Here is a 13,869-nt window from a genome sequence, read left to right on the forward strand (position 1 = left end):
TCTTCTACGAGTGATGTCACTGGGGTAGGGTTAGGGGTGGGGTTGGTGTACGCATTAAAACAGCTTACAGGAGGAGGAGCGACAGCTCATGCTCCCCCTCGCTGGAGCTCAGCTCTCCTCAAATGGCTCTGCAGCGAGCACCCTCTCCTTTACTGGGGTGTTAGGACTCACACAGACTGGCCTTACAAACACAATTTCCAAAACCAACCTAGTTTTCCCATGTGGTCTCCCATCCAGGTACTTACCAGGCTCAGCCTGCTAAGCTTCAGTGACTAACCGGTCTTGGGCTGGAGGGTGATTGTTTTTTTCTTGTTTCTTTTATCGATATGTGTAAGAGACATGTTTCAGATTCTTTCGTAAGTCTGACTGACAATAGCACATTTTATATGTGTGTGGTTTATTTGTTTATACATTTATAGACTGGCTGGTTGTCAAGGCACATGGACAAAGAATTCTCCACTGAGTTCACAAAGCAATCAAAATTCTACTCGAGAATATTTGTCCTAATCATATAGTGCACATTTCCATCCTGTACAGCAGCCAGGATGTCTGCGGTCATCTTTTGCTATTAGAGATCTCATGTCTGTTTGTCTGTCTGTATTTGATATCAGGTGGTCAGAGTTCATCAGGACACAGTAGACATGTACCTGGAGGATGTCATCCTGACCTCCATTAATCAGACAGCTGATGCTCAGGCCAGAGAAGAGATTCACCGCAAGGCAGAGGAGCTGAACAACATCACCTATGCCATGGAGGAGACGTACGTTCCTGCTCTCAAATCCAATGATATCCAATCACATCATTTTGAAGATCACAGACTAAATTGCATATGATTACTCCAAACCACAATCCATTCACATCTTGATAGTCTTTTCAGAAGGGTAAAATCCTTTGAAATGACCCAAACACAGCACTTTACTGAATCTCCCTAAAGAAAAACAATACAAAAATGCAGTCTTTAGATTTTAGTGTATTTCTAAGATCCATTTCTTGCACTTAAGACATGTAAGATGTGCGACATTGACATTTGTGTATCTTTTTATATTTGAGATCACTGCAAGCTATAAAGGATTTCTGAGTCACATGAAAACAGTGAAGACTTGGAGGATTTTTAAATGTTTTTTTTTTCAATCCATACATGATGTCCTTGAGATTTCAGTGATGAAGATGCATAAACAACAGTCCAGTAAAATAATGAATGCAAGGTGTACATAATATAATCCACTTCTGCTTTCAGGCATCCTGAAAAAAAGCATTCAAAGCAATTGTTTAGATTTGTCCATGGAACAACTTCCAACCCAATTGTGCTTCGCTAGTTCAAAAATGTAAAATTTGAACTTTCCTATTCTGGAAAAATGCATAGAAACACATTTACAGCTTAAGAAACGATATGCAGTCCGTGTCGGCACAGTGCTCACCTCAATAAATAATAAAGTATGGTTGCAGATGTGTCATCACAGCCATGAAAGGTCACTAGAATCAGGTCCTGCAGGCATATCATAAACTAATAAACACTGAAAGACCAAGTTAGAGAGATCATTGTTTTGTGTCCTTCAGCCATAGACAGTGTTAGAGCATTTCCTTTTTCAAAAACAGAAAGAATGAGCTGTAATTGCCCATGTTGTGTCTTTCTTTGCTCTATGTGTACGTGCAGGATGAACAGTCAGCAGTCTGAAGAGATTGTGGCAGAACTCGTCTACAGATTCCTCATTCCTGAGGTCCAGAAGATGGATTTCAGAGAACGAGGTGGGTTATTTAATCAAGGCAGATAATCAGTTAAATTCCAGACCAAGCCTAATGCCATTATCTATTCATCCTTGTGCCATGTAATAGAAGTATGATGTTGTTTTACTGCGGGATTCAAAATGATTTGAAGGTGGATGTTTATTTGAAGTTTTTCTTGAGAGTATTCAGCTTTATATTTATTATATTTCTCAGATCAGAACTGAAATTGAATTCTCAAAACTACTTATTCAACTTACATGTCATTTTATCACTTGTACATATTATAAAAGCTTGTGAGTGCTTTGTTTATGCACTCTTGGAAATAAACATTTGTACCTAAAGGCCCCGTATTGGTAACTTAAAGTAACATTTAAACTTTTAATGTGCATATTTTCAGGTGCAGGGCCAGATTAATATAAGAGCTAGGTCCCACGGAAGAAGGGCGGCCTTCATTGGCTGAAAGATGACGGGGGAAACACCTCTTTGCGTTATGCTTTCTCTCGTCGATAATTTGAAGTATTTCTTTCGGTTTGCTGCTGTTCAAAAACAGTGACGCCAGTGCTAAACTGGGGCTCGGAGGGGCTGTAGCTCAATCAGAATATTTAATAGCCCTGTTTTAGTCACCCATAAGGGTGATCAGATGTCCCAACTTTCCCAGGACAGTCCCTTATTTTGGCACTACCGTGAGAACTGTCCATTCAAAGGTAGGCTAGAAATAAAATAGAACTCAAACAGTCTTCATCATCGATACACTTGTACACATAGTAAAAGAAGCTGAGATTGGCGGAATCAAACTGAATGTACTCTTAACCGAAGTGCAGTCTCAGCCATGCAAAAGTTACAGTTGGACTCAGACAACAGGCGCACACCTGCACAATCCTTCCATTACAATAACCGAGACAATGTGCGAACAAATCCATTCATATTGTTGCAGATGAGACCACTTCAGCGCTCACTTTAGGATTGAGTCCCTGAGCAGGCAAAAATCCCGGGCAAGCTCAACCGTCAGCTGACAAGTACTCATGGCAGCTCACTCTGCACCCTAGTGTGATCCAGCTCATATGGGCACAATTCAGAGAGGTCCAGGTTGACCTGTTCTCCAAATCCACCCATTGCTAGTTGTTTAGTTTTGTAGTTGTAGAGAGTTCCTCCAAGACCCCCATCACCTGACTCTGTGGAGGAGTCTCATTGCTGACCCATAATGTTGTCTGGCATGCCTGCTTGGTCAACCCACATTCTGGGAATAGGTGCCAGCTATGCGTGACCCCCACTTAATGATCCCATGTGCATCAGTCAGCCATGGTGATTTTCCCCTCAATAGGTGAACCTGCATCTTCCCTACCAGATAGCTCTCTTACATATGTAATACTCTCACTAAGATCCCTACGCTCAGTAAAAAAAAAAAAAAAAAAAAAAAAAAAAAAAAATTATGACACCCCAATAAAATGTAATATTCCTATATTCTGGTTACTAGGGCTTTCAGAGAATGAGGATTACAATATTCCTCTTCACATTCACTCATGTATAACCCAGCCAGTCCTACACCACCCAACCTGCCTCGAGCTAGGATCGAAACGGTGACCTTCCGCATGGGAGTCGGTTGCTCTAACAAGGAGGCTAAAGACCATAGTCTCTAACGACTGTCACGAGAGCACCTTTAGAGGTCAGAGGAGTGAGGTTTGCCTGCATAGCACCTACTTGCTGGCCTCCATTACACTTACCCCCCTAAACCTCACTCCAATCTGGGTCTTGGCACCAATGTAACCCTGCCGGTCCTACACCACCCAACCCACCCTGAGCTGGAATCGAACCAGCTACCTTCCGCATGGAAGTCGGTTGCTCTAACAAGGAGTCTAAAGATCATACTAGGCCTATTTCATTTATCATACTTTAAACTTGACATTACAGCTTGATCAAAATATACAGTATTTCCTAGTGATTTTATAAAACTGATTGCACTAATACTTTACAATCTACAAAATTAGTGAAATTAAAGATTTCCTTGCACTATTGACAGATCATTTAGCATTAAATGACTAAAAGAGAACCAGTATAATACATTTTATACAGTATGGCAGGCAATTGATAATGTAAGAAACAGCGAGCAACTTTACATAATCCACAGCATGAATGTACAAAGGCATTAGCAGTTTGTTCAGAAGTTTGGTGTGGAGACTGTACAAGAGAATTTCAGCTCTGATCTGAGAAATGTGCCTGGGGTGTGACTGAGAAAAACCCATAAAACATTTAAGCATTTGTTTATTGCATAAGTCTTTCAATTCAAAATGGTAAAATTAGTTGTCCAAATCTGCCAGAAACATACAGTTATTTTGCACATTAAATTCTCAGTGTGTAAATGTGTATTGCTGAATGTGATGTGTCATTTAGAAAAAGTACATTTTCAACAACTGTCATCGAATCTGTAGAGATTGTTTGCATCAGGAAATGCAAACTGACAAAGTACACTGTTATAATAATTATAATAATAATAATTCCACTTGTAAATCGCTTTTCTGGGGACTCAAAGAGCTTTACACAATGGGGAGGATCTCCTCATCCACCACTAGTGTGTAGCATCCACCTGGATGAAGCGACGGTAGCCATTTTGTGCCAGACCGCACACTACACACCAGCTGATTGGTGGAGAGGAGACAGAGTGATGATATACCAATTATGATATGGGGATGGTTAGGAGGCCATGAAGGACAGAGTTTCTGTGTGGAGTTTGCATGTTCTTTTCGCGTTTGTGTGGGTTTTTTCCAGGTGCTCCGGTTTCCCCCACTGTCCAAAGACATGCGGTACAGGTGAATTGGGTAGGCTAAATTGTCCATAGTGTATACGTGTGAATAAGTGTGTATGTACATTTCCTAGAGATGGGTTGCAGCTGGAAGGGCATCTGCTGCGTAAAACATGTGCTGGTTAAGTTGGCGGTTCATTTTGCTATGGCGACCCCAGATTAATAAAGGGACTTTATCATAAAGGGATCTTTAATATTATCCATATAGTTACCGTGCTTTGTGAGATTGGGCCTTTTTCAGCAGCAATAATCAGCATGGCTGATTAGGTTTTTGTTCTGTTTATTGTAATGTGGCCAGCTGATGATGCTCAGTGAAAAGAGTGAAATGACTCAGAATCAGAATGAGCTTTATTCACAAAGTGTAAGCAAACACATAAGGAGTTATTCGTAGAGGGTTTTAAGGAGCTCAGGATGCATACAGAACATATTTACAGTTGAAGTCTGAATTATTAGCCCCCCTTTGAATTAATATTATTATTATTTTTTTCCCCAAATGATGTTTAACAGAGCAAGGAAATTTTCACAGTATGTCAGATAAATTTTTTACTTCTGGAAAAGTCCTATTTGTTTTATTTCAGCTAAAATAAAAGCAGCTTTTAATAATAATTTAAGGTCAAAATTATTAGCCCCTTTAAGCTATATTGTCTACAGAACAAACCATCATTATACAATAACTTGCCTAATTACCCTAACCTGCCTACTTAACCTAATTAACCTAGTTCAACCTTTAAATGTAACTTTAAGCTATATAGAAGTATCTTGAAAAATATCTAATCTAATATTATTTACTGTCCAAATGTCCAACAGCAGCTCTCTAATAGAGGTGATTCTTAGATTCTTATTTAGGAGGGCTCTTCCACAATGAGGTTAAAATAAAAAATAAAATTAATAATAATAAATAAATAAATAAATAAATAAATAAATAAATAAATAATAATAATAATAAATCATAAATAAATTTTTAGGTAAATCCCATACAGAACAGACACATACCACAAAATGTAAAATAAAATACATAAATAAAGCACTGGTTTCATTCACCTTGCTTTGGATTAAAAAAAAAAAAAAAAACTTCATTCAAAAACTTCAAAAACTTTATTCCCTTGTATATACCGTATGCTTCCAAATTTGATTGACTGTGGCATTGATTTTATTTAGTATTTTGCTCCAAAGGCAGACCTATATATATATATTTGATTGTCTTTAAATGTCATTTTGAGCTGAATACTAGTGTCTTAAAGAATGTCTAGTAAAATATAATTGACTGTCATCATAGCAAAGATAAAAGAAATCAGTTATTAGAAATGAGTTATTAAATCTGGTATGTTTAAACTGTGCTTTAAGCATTTTCACTGTAAGAAAAAAACTTTAGCTACAAAACTCCTTCAGTCATGAGCAGTGAGGGATTTTCTCCAATTGTTGTTTGATTGAGAATAAAAAAAGTCAGCAGCAGGAATATTGCACGCTGTCTCTTTAAGAATAGTGCGGTTCATATATGGTTTCTCTTTCACATGTCTTTTGATTCTCAACTTGTTTGTTTAATACACAAACGTGGGTTAATATGAATTATCACTAAACACCGCGCTCTGACACAAATGTGCATGTATTTGACCATTAAAGCGCTCACATTAAGATGCTGTTAGATTTGTGTGCTCTGCTCATCTCTGACCCTGTCCGAGGCTAATCACGGTGCACACACACACAACAGCATGTGCTCTTTCATGTTTTTAATGTTACGGTCGGGAAGGATGAGGGAGCGAAGACTCAAATGCAAACATGAGATTATTTATTATCAAATAAATAAAACAAAAAGAACAACAAAAACCACCCTGAGGGGGAAAAACATAACTATAACACAAACAGACAAACAAACTTGGCTGGCGAGACAAGACTAGAGCAAGAACAAAGGGGAGTTTAGACGACAAACTGGCACAGGACAGCAGACATGAGGGGAATATAAACATAAGCAAATTAACACAAACAGATTAACACAATTAACTAATAAGGGGTTAACAAGGAGGGTGGGACTAAACAGACGAGAGAGCACATGACACAAAGACAGCACAAGCCATGTGCTCACATAAAACGGGACAAGAACACGTAGCCAATGAGAGAACTCATTAACTACGCATTCACAATAACAGGACAGAACTGAAGTACACGGCCACAATGTAAACACAGAGCCACGTGCTTGGACAACACAAATAGACGCAAGACACGAGCGTTGCCGAGAGAACAAAACACAAACACGAGTACAAGAGCGCGCGTCCGAGGCATGCACAGAGCCCGTGCGACCGCATCAAGCGGGAGCTTGCACGCTCTGCGCATACCCACGACGGCACGCGCGAAAACAGAGACACACACACAATGACAGAAACAGGACAAGATAGAGCTAGTGTCTGGACTCTGCCACCAAAACAAGAATTTAAAAGACCAGATTGGCAGAACCCATTTAAAATATGATTTGAATGCACATCAAAGTTACATTACAGCACATGCTTTTAGTCATTTTCACCTGGAACTGAGCTTTGCAGAGCAACAAATGTGTACAACTGGAAAGGGGGCGGTATATGAGGGAAAAATCGTTTATCTCGATTATGGTTTTTTCATAATCGTTAGAAGCCACAATCGAAATTGAAACCAGATTTTCGATTAATTGCACAGCCCTAACACCTATAAATTTTATCTTTCAAAAAGGTTAAAAAGTCTACACTGCTTTGGGAACACTACATCACTAATTCACCAATGTCGAGTGACATGAGGACGAGTAGATAACATTGTCCTTTTTTTTGCCAATGCCAGGACATAAAATGTGGCTATTCATAAAGGCCAATTGACCAATTTCTGAGGTTACAAACCGCACAAACACAGAGAACAATGCTCTATTCAAAAAAAGGATGTTTCTCAGGCTAATTCCACACAGCACTGACATTTATTCAAAGATTTTAATATTTTGTTTTCATTCTAAGTCGCCTTAGCACAGCAGTCTATACAATCAGCTTGACTTTTCATAAACCATTCAGATTGACATACATACAGTGCTTATGTGCATCACGGTTGCAGTCATGTGGCCTGTTTTATATTTAATGAATCATTCTCGCATGGCAGGTTTTAATTTGTTGCTTCTATTCCTTTACTATTTGCCACTATGTTATAAAGAGCCTGTTCATACAAATGGAGAATACGTAAGCGCATGCACACAACTCTCAGCCTCTGCAGTTGCTCGGGTGACTAACTGCATGACTTCAGCTTTCATCAAAAACAGTTACAATAAGATTGCCCACAATAACTTAAACATTTGCTAACTTGTGTTTTATATTTCCTTTAGCAAACTGTCTCCTAGGGAAATATGGATAATTAATCACAACTAGTAGACATTTATTATGCATATTTGGAACATCTATATGTAAGAACTATAGGTGGGCATAGATACCTTTTTTAATCTAGACTAATCTCACTATAATCTTTGAATTAATCTAAATTAATCTCGATTAAAATGGCTTATTTGAGTTCTGCCGAAAGCATTCCGAATATGTGTGCTACCCAAATAATCAACCCAAGCTCAATCTGAAAATGTAGTCCCGCGTACGTTTCTGAAGACCGCGTTTTATGTAGCCGGAGGTATGGCTGCATTTAAATTTTTAAGCGAACGCTACGGGGCGGTATGATGCCATTCCTTTTCGCACTCGCCGCTTACCTCTGTGTGGAGAGCTTTCACACTGCAACCACTTTGTCCAGTTAGCTCGTCGTGTACGTCAGTGGAGTTGAGATGCAGAGAGGAGCTGACTACGACTGGGTTCGAGGCCGGGGAAGAGCGATTCCAGAAATCAGGAGACAAAAACAGAATCCAAAAAATAAAGTGAACGAGTTCATAACAGGGTGAGAATGTGGTGAAATCCGAAAATGTGGTAAAAATTAGACGAGGGCTTTTCTTTTTCTGGACGGCTTTTGTAAATCATTGCTTGGGTTTAAGGGAGTAAGCGGGTGAGCGGGCGGGCGGGTCAATCAGTAAAACTGATTAGGTTTAGGGAAGGAGGAGGAGGGTGGGTCGGCCGATTGGCCGGTCGCCCAGTCAATCATTTAGTCAGTCAGACAGAAGGTCACTCGACAGCGGCCTCCGGTGGGTTATGCGAGAACAAAAACTGCACAAATACGTACCTCCCAGGATGTATTTCGCGGTCTCCAGAAACGTCCATGAGACTACGTTTTCAGAATGAGCCTGGGTTGCAAATAATGACTAAAAAAAGTCTTTGAAATTGGGTTTCTAAACCCAGGTGACACATTAGACCAGGGGTTCAACTCCTGTTTCCAGAATGCATCACAAACTGCTTAAGAAACTGTTCTACTATGATAACAGGTGATGAAAATTAATTATGTTCAATAAGATGTACTTGTGTTTACTGTTAATAATATTATTCAGTTAAACATGAATTTTGAACTGTGGGCTAACATAAGCAACATAAGCAACTTTTGATTAATGGAATTAAGATGTGGAGTATGCTCATATTAATGGCATTATTGAAGTAAACACCACAATCAAACTATTATCATCATGTAGGACTTTCTTCTGTATTTTCCAACAAGATCCACACACGCGGCTGTCAGTATAGGACGCACAAACAACCTTAATTATATTATTGTCTATTAAGGCAAATAACTACAATACAAATGTCCATGTAAGCGTAGTCAGTTGTGTCTCAAAGTAAGTGAAAGATCCATAAGGGCACTTTTTTGTCAGACGGTTCACTGGCGGTGCCGCTTGATACAGAAGTATAAATCAGCCCTTACAGATAGTACAGATGCTTATTGGCAGCTCCTAACATCAAACTCTTCTCCCCACATAGTTGAAACCATTTTCATTTGAGTACTCAGCTTGTAAAAATATTTAGATGACAACTGAAGTATGATTATTTAGCACATGTATTTCAGAGTACAACATGCCTGCCTGATCTCACGGGGAGAGATAACTATTTAATATTTTGGCAGTTTACTGGCTAGAGTTCAGTCGTACGAAGATGTGCGATTTAAAAGAGGAGGCATGGCACCCAACCCCACCCCTAAATGCTACCGTCATTGGGGATAAGCAAATCATATGAAATTGTATAATGAGATCATAAGAATTCATATGAACTAGCCACTAAAACAAAAAGTTATGAGTAGATCATATGAGAGAGAGCAGGCACTGATAAGAGCTACAGAGCAGAAGTCATATTTACAACCATTACAAATACCAAGCTTTTCATTCTAGGTAATTCTTTTGGTAATGAATGAGCATTTAAAACCATTTCTAAAGAATTTTTTTTTTCATTTCAGAAAAGGAACAAATGTTGCTCACGGAGGAAATGATTTTGCTTAATTATGGTGGTGATTCAGTTTAACAGAAAAATAGCAACTATGAGTCTTTATAATATTGCAATTACAAGGCATGAGTCATTAAATTACGCTTGTAATTATTTTGTCTTTGTGTTAAACAGGAAAGCCAAAAGCTTAGAAAATTTACTGTGAAAAATGCTCATGCAAGTCTTTTACATGAAACCATATAAACTTTTTTTCCCTATATGTATAGGTGTACTGCATAGCAATATTTTAGAAATCACATATTTTTAAAAAGCATCCGCTGCGTAAAAATGTGCTGGATAAATTGGCGGTTCATCCCGCTGTGGCGACCCCGGATTAATAAAGGGACTAAGCCGAAAAGAAAATGAATGAATAAATGAATGAGTTTTGAACACCGACTCCAAATCCTGCTCTCTGGGGTCTCAGTCACTTTAGAGAGGCTCACCATCTTACAAACTGTAAACTGGACAGTTTTGCAATTTGAGTGTCACACTGAAAAAAAAAATAAAAATCATTAGATTTACTAAATGTTTTTAAGGTAACAAAACAATTTATATGGGCTAAATTTAAACAAACAAATTAAGTTAAACATTACTACCTTTAATTTGTTTGTTTAAATTCAGCCCCTATAAAGTGTTTGCAACCACTTACCTTAAAAACATTTAGTAAATCTAATGATTTTTTGGTGCACTCGGTGCTATTAATAAAAGTTTAAGATTAATAAAATCTGAAAGAACTGACATTACTACAATATTTCTGAAAAAAAAAATTCTTGTGTTCTTGTAGTATGGAAAAGGTACAAATCCTGCAGTATATGACAGTACAACATCAGTAGGGGGAGTAAATGGTGACTAATGTATTAGCAACTTAATGCTAGAATAAAAGCAGTTTTTATTTTTTTCAAAATCACTTTAAGGTTAAAAATTATTAGTCTCTTTAAGCTATTTTTTTTTCAATAGTCTACAAACAAACCATTGTTATACAATAACTTACCCTAACCAGCCTAGTTAGCCTAATAATCCTTTAAATATCACTTTAAGCTGTGTAGAAGTCTATTGAAAAATATCTAGTAAAATATTATTTACTGTCATCATGGCAAAGATAAAATAAATCAGTTATTAGAAATGAGTTATTAAAACTCTGTTTAGAAATGTGTTGAAAAAAATCTTCTCTCCGTAAAACAGAAATTGAGGAAAAAATAAACAGGGGGGCTAATAATTGAGGGGGACTTGGGGATGTGGGGGGCTAATAATTCTGACTTCAACCGTATATAAATCTGGTCATTTAATGTTTTTCCTTTGGACGCTGCCTCAAAAGCTTGTATAGATCATGATCAAGAGAGACTTCCTCGCACTAAGGAAAATGTGTTTGATAAACACACGTACCTGTAAATAATGAAAAAAATGTGAGAGCCCAAAAGTTTTATACAAGTATTCAAATGTGGCCCGTTTGTCATCTATGTAAAAATCCTTGACTGAACGCAATCCTTTGTCACTCAAAAAAGTAAACCTTATCAAGCTGTCCATGCACAAAATCATGATTTTCGCAGATAGGTAAATGATGATTGTGAAGTTTAACAAACTAATTTCGAGAGGAGCACGTGGTATGATTGAGCACGACTGACTTCTCATCTGTAATCAGAAATAATCCAAACAGAATGATCCAAGCTTACTTTAAATGGATCGTTTTCTCCCTACTGCTCTGTCTTCGATTTGGAAGAATCCCCCTTCCACCCCATCTCCTCCTTTTCCTCCCTTTTCCAAGGGGGAGCTCTCGAGACCTACCTGATTGCGGATCCCCTTATATGCTTATTGACCAGGCGGGAGCCTTGGGCTCAAGTATCTCCGAGCTCAGGTTTCTACCCCAGGACAGCATGCAAAACCTGCTATAAACGCTAAGCATATCTAAGAGGGAACTCTTGAAATAGAGGGATGTTCAATCTGTAACTCTATTTTCACTTGCTTTGAAATTTTAGTAAAATCAAAAACAATATTTTTTTCCATTGAACTGTTTTTAATTATAAAGATTTTGATCACAAAACTGCAGATAAAGAACTGTTACCAACTAAACAAGCCTCAAAATGTAGCCACTTAGGACATGTATCTAACCAGTGGCACCCCCAGAAGATTTTCTAAGAGTTTGCCAGAAGAGGCCACACCAAATCTTGGGGTGGCACACACACACAAAAAAATGGATTCATTATAATAATATATTTTTGTTTCTGGTAAATGAAATCATGTGGTTTTAATTCATTTGATTAATTACTCTTAAAATATTTGAAATAATTAACCAAGTACATGTGCAAGCCAAATAAAAATCAATATTTAGTTTAAAAACAGACAAATGAACAAACTGAACAAAAGGCATTGCCCCCCCCCCCCCCCCCCCCACACACACACACACACACACTATACAGACCCTATTAATATAATTTATCCATATTCCTTTTGAGCCACAATATTATTAATACATCTTCTTCTACTGATGCATCTTTTTGCAAAAAAATTCCACAAAATCATTGAGATTTGTGGCCCTTGTAAGTCAAAACTAAATAAAAAAAATAAAAAATGAAGGTACTAAACTAGACTTTAAAAAGCTGATTTCAAAGTGAATTTATTTATTTATTTAGGATTTGTGGTTTTCAATCAAATGAAACACAATCTTTAATTAAAAAAAAAAAAATTCTTAATAAAAAGTGTATCTCTTGAACCCAAAGTCGTGTTTCATCTCTCGTCGTCAAACAATACTAAAATAATTATGTTATAAGAACTTTGCAATAAATATATGTTAGACTGTTAAGTGGGTCACACACCAGGAACCTCATGTATCTACGCTGCATACGCACCAAAACTTTGCGTGCACCAGGTTTCATGCTCAGAATTGTTCACGTTTGGATTAACGATGAAATGAACGTAGGAATGTGCGCAGCTCCACGCCAACTTTACGGCTGGCATACGCACATTTTTTGTGCGTGTCTGTTTACCTCCGAAAGCAGCACCTCCAATTCACATTCTGTTCAAACTTTTAGTATGATTTCCACGCAAGTCTTTGTACATGAGGCCCCAGAAATACTGCTCGGTGACAAGTTGCGTAGCGCCAAGCAGCACCATGCATTTTAGAATTCTAAACATAGGTTTCTATCAAAGTACACACACCAGTGCTGCAAGTTGGCAGTCATGGTGTCCAGCCACGACTCAGGAGACATGCCACAGAGCGCCATCTGATTCTTTTCATTTTAAATAGCATGCGAATGTACGCGTCTGGTGTGGCATACTTAAAACTGTCATGTGCGCGCCGTGTCGCATCGCTGAGCGGCGCATCCAGTGTGTGTCGCTGGTTTGAGCCTCCGGGTGGGTCAGTTGGTGTTTCTGTGTGGCGTTTGCATGTTCCCCCTGCATTCGCGTGGGTTTCCTCCGGGTGCTCCGCTTTCCCCCACAGTCCAAAGACATGTGGTACAGGTGAATTGGGTAGGCTACATTGTCCGTAGTGTATGAGGCTGTTGTGGATGTTTCCCAGAGATGGGTTGTGGCTGGAAGAGCATCTGCTGCGTAAAAACGTGCTGAATAAGTTGGCGGTTCATTCCACTGTGGCGACCCCGGATTAATAAAGGGTTTAAGCCGAAAAGAAAATGAATGAATGAATGAATGAATGATTTAGTGTAGGCTACAACCAACAAATTTCCCATTTGGAAAATTACAGTTATTAATAGTTTTTTATATAATATACATTTATAATAGCCTACATAATCTACCAATAAAACAAAATTGAAATCGAAAATTGAAAATTTTTATTGATTTTGCATAATGACAACTTTGCAGCAAACTGAGGCTTTCATTTTACAGCTTATAAAACATGTATGCAAATTAATGCAATATCATATGTAAACAACAGGTTTTTTATATGCTATAGTAGCCTATACTTCACTAAAAGTCAACATATGAGCCTTATGGTTCATTGTCATTCATTGCGTGCTCACAGGAACCGTGAGTGAGACAGAAGAAATAAGTCAT

General features: G+C 38.1%; 1 protein-coding gene across 3 annotated transcripts in view; it reads left to right on the forward strand.

Annotated features, from left to right (window-relative positions):
• cfap91 (cilia and flagella associated protein 91) overlaps nt 1-13,869 on the forward strand; it is a 57,210-nt gene that overhangs the window by 39,751 nt on the left and 3,590 nt on the right. For all 3 annotated transcript variants that reach the window (XR_012385173.1, XM_073912501.1, XM_001333308.8), the window contains 2 exons: nt 612-760; nt 1,655-1,746. Coding sequence is in view for 2 of the 3 variants with exons in the window: in XM_073912501.1 (XP_073768602.1) it covers nt 612-760; nt 1,655-1,746 (241 nt within the window). In the remaining variant the exon portion in view is untranslated. The remainder of the gene's footprint in view (nt 1-611; nt 761-1,654; nt 1,747-13,869) is intronic.

Source organism: Danio rerio, chromosome 9 (genome assembly GCF_049306965.1).
Source record: "Danio rerio strain Tuebingen ecotype United States chromosome 9, GRCz12tu, whole genome shotgun sequence".
NCBI lineage: Eukaryota > Metazoa > Chordata > Actinopteri > Cypriniformes > Danionidae > Danio > Danio rerio.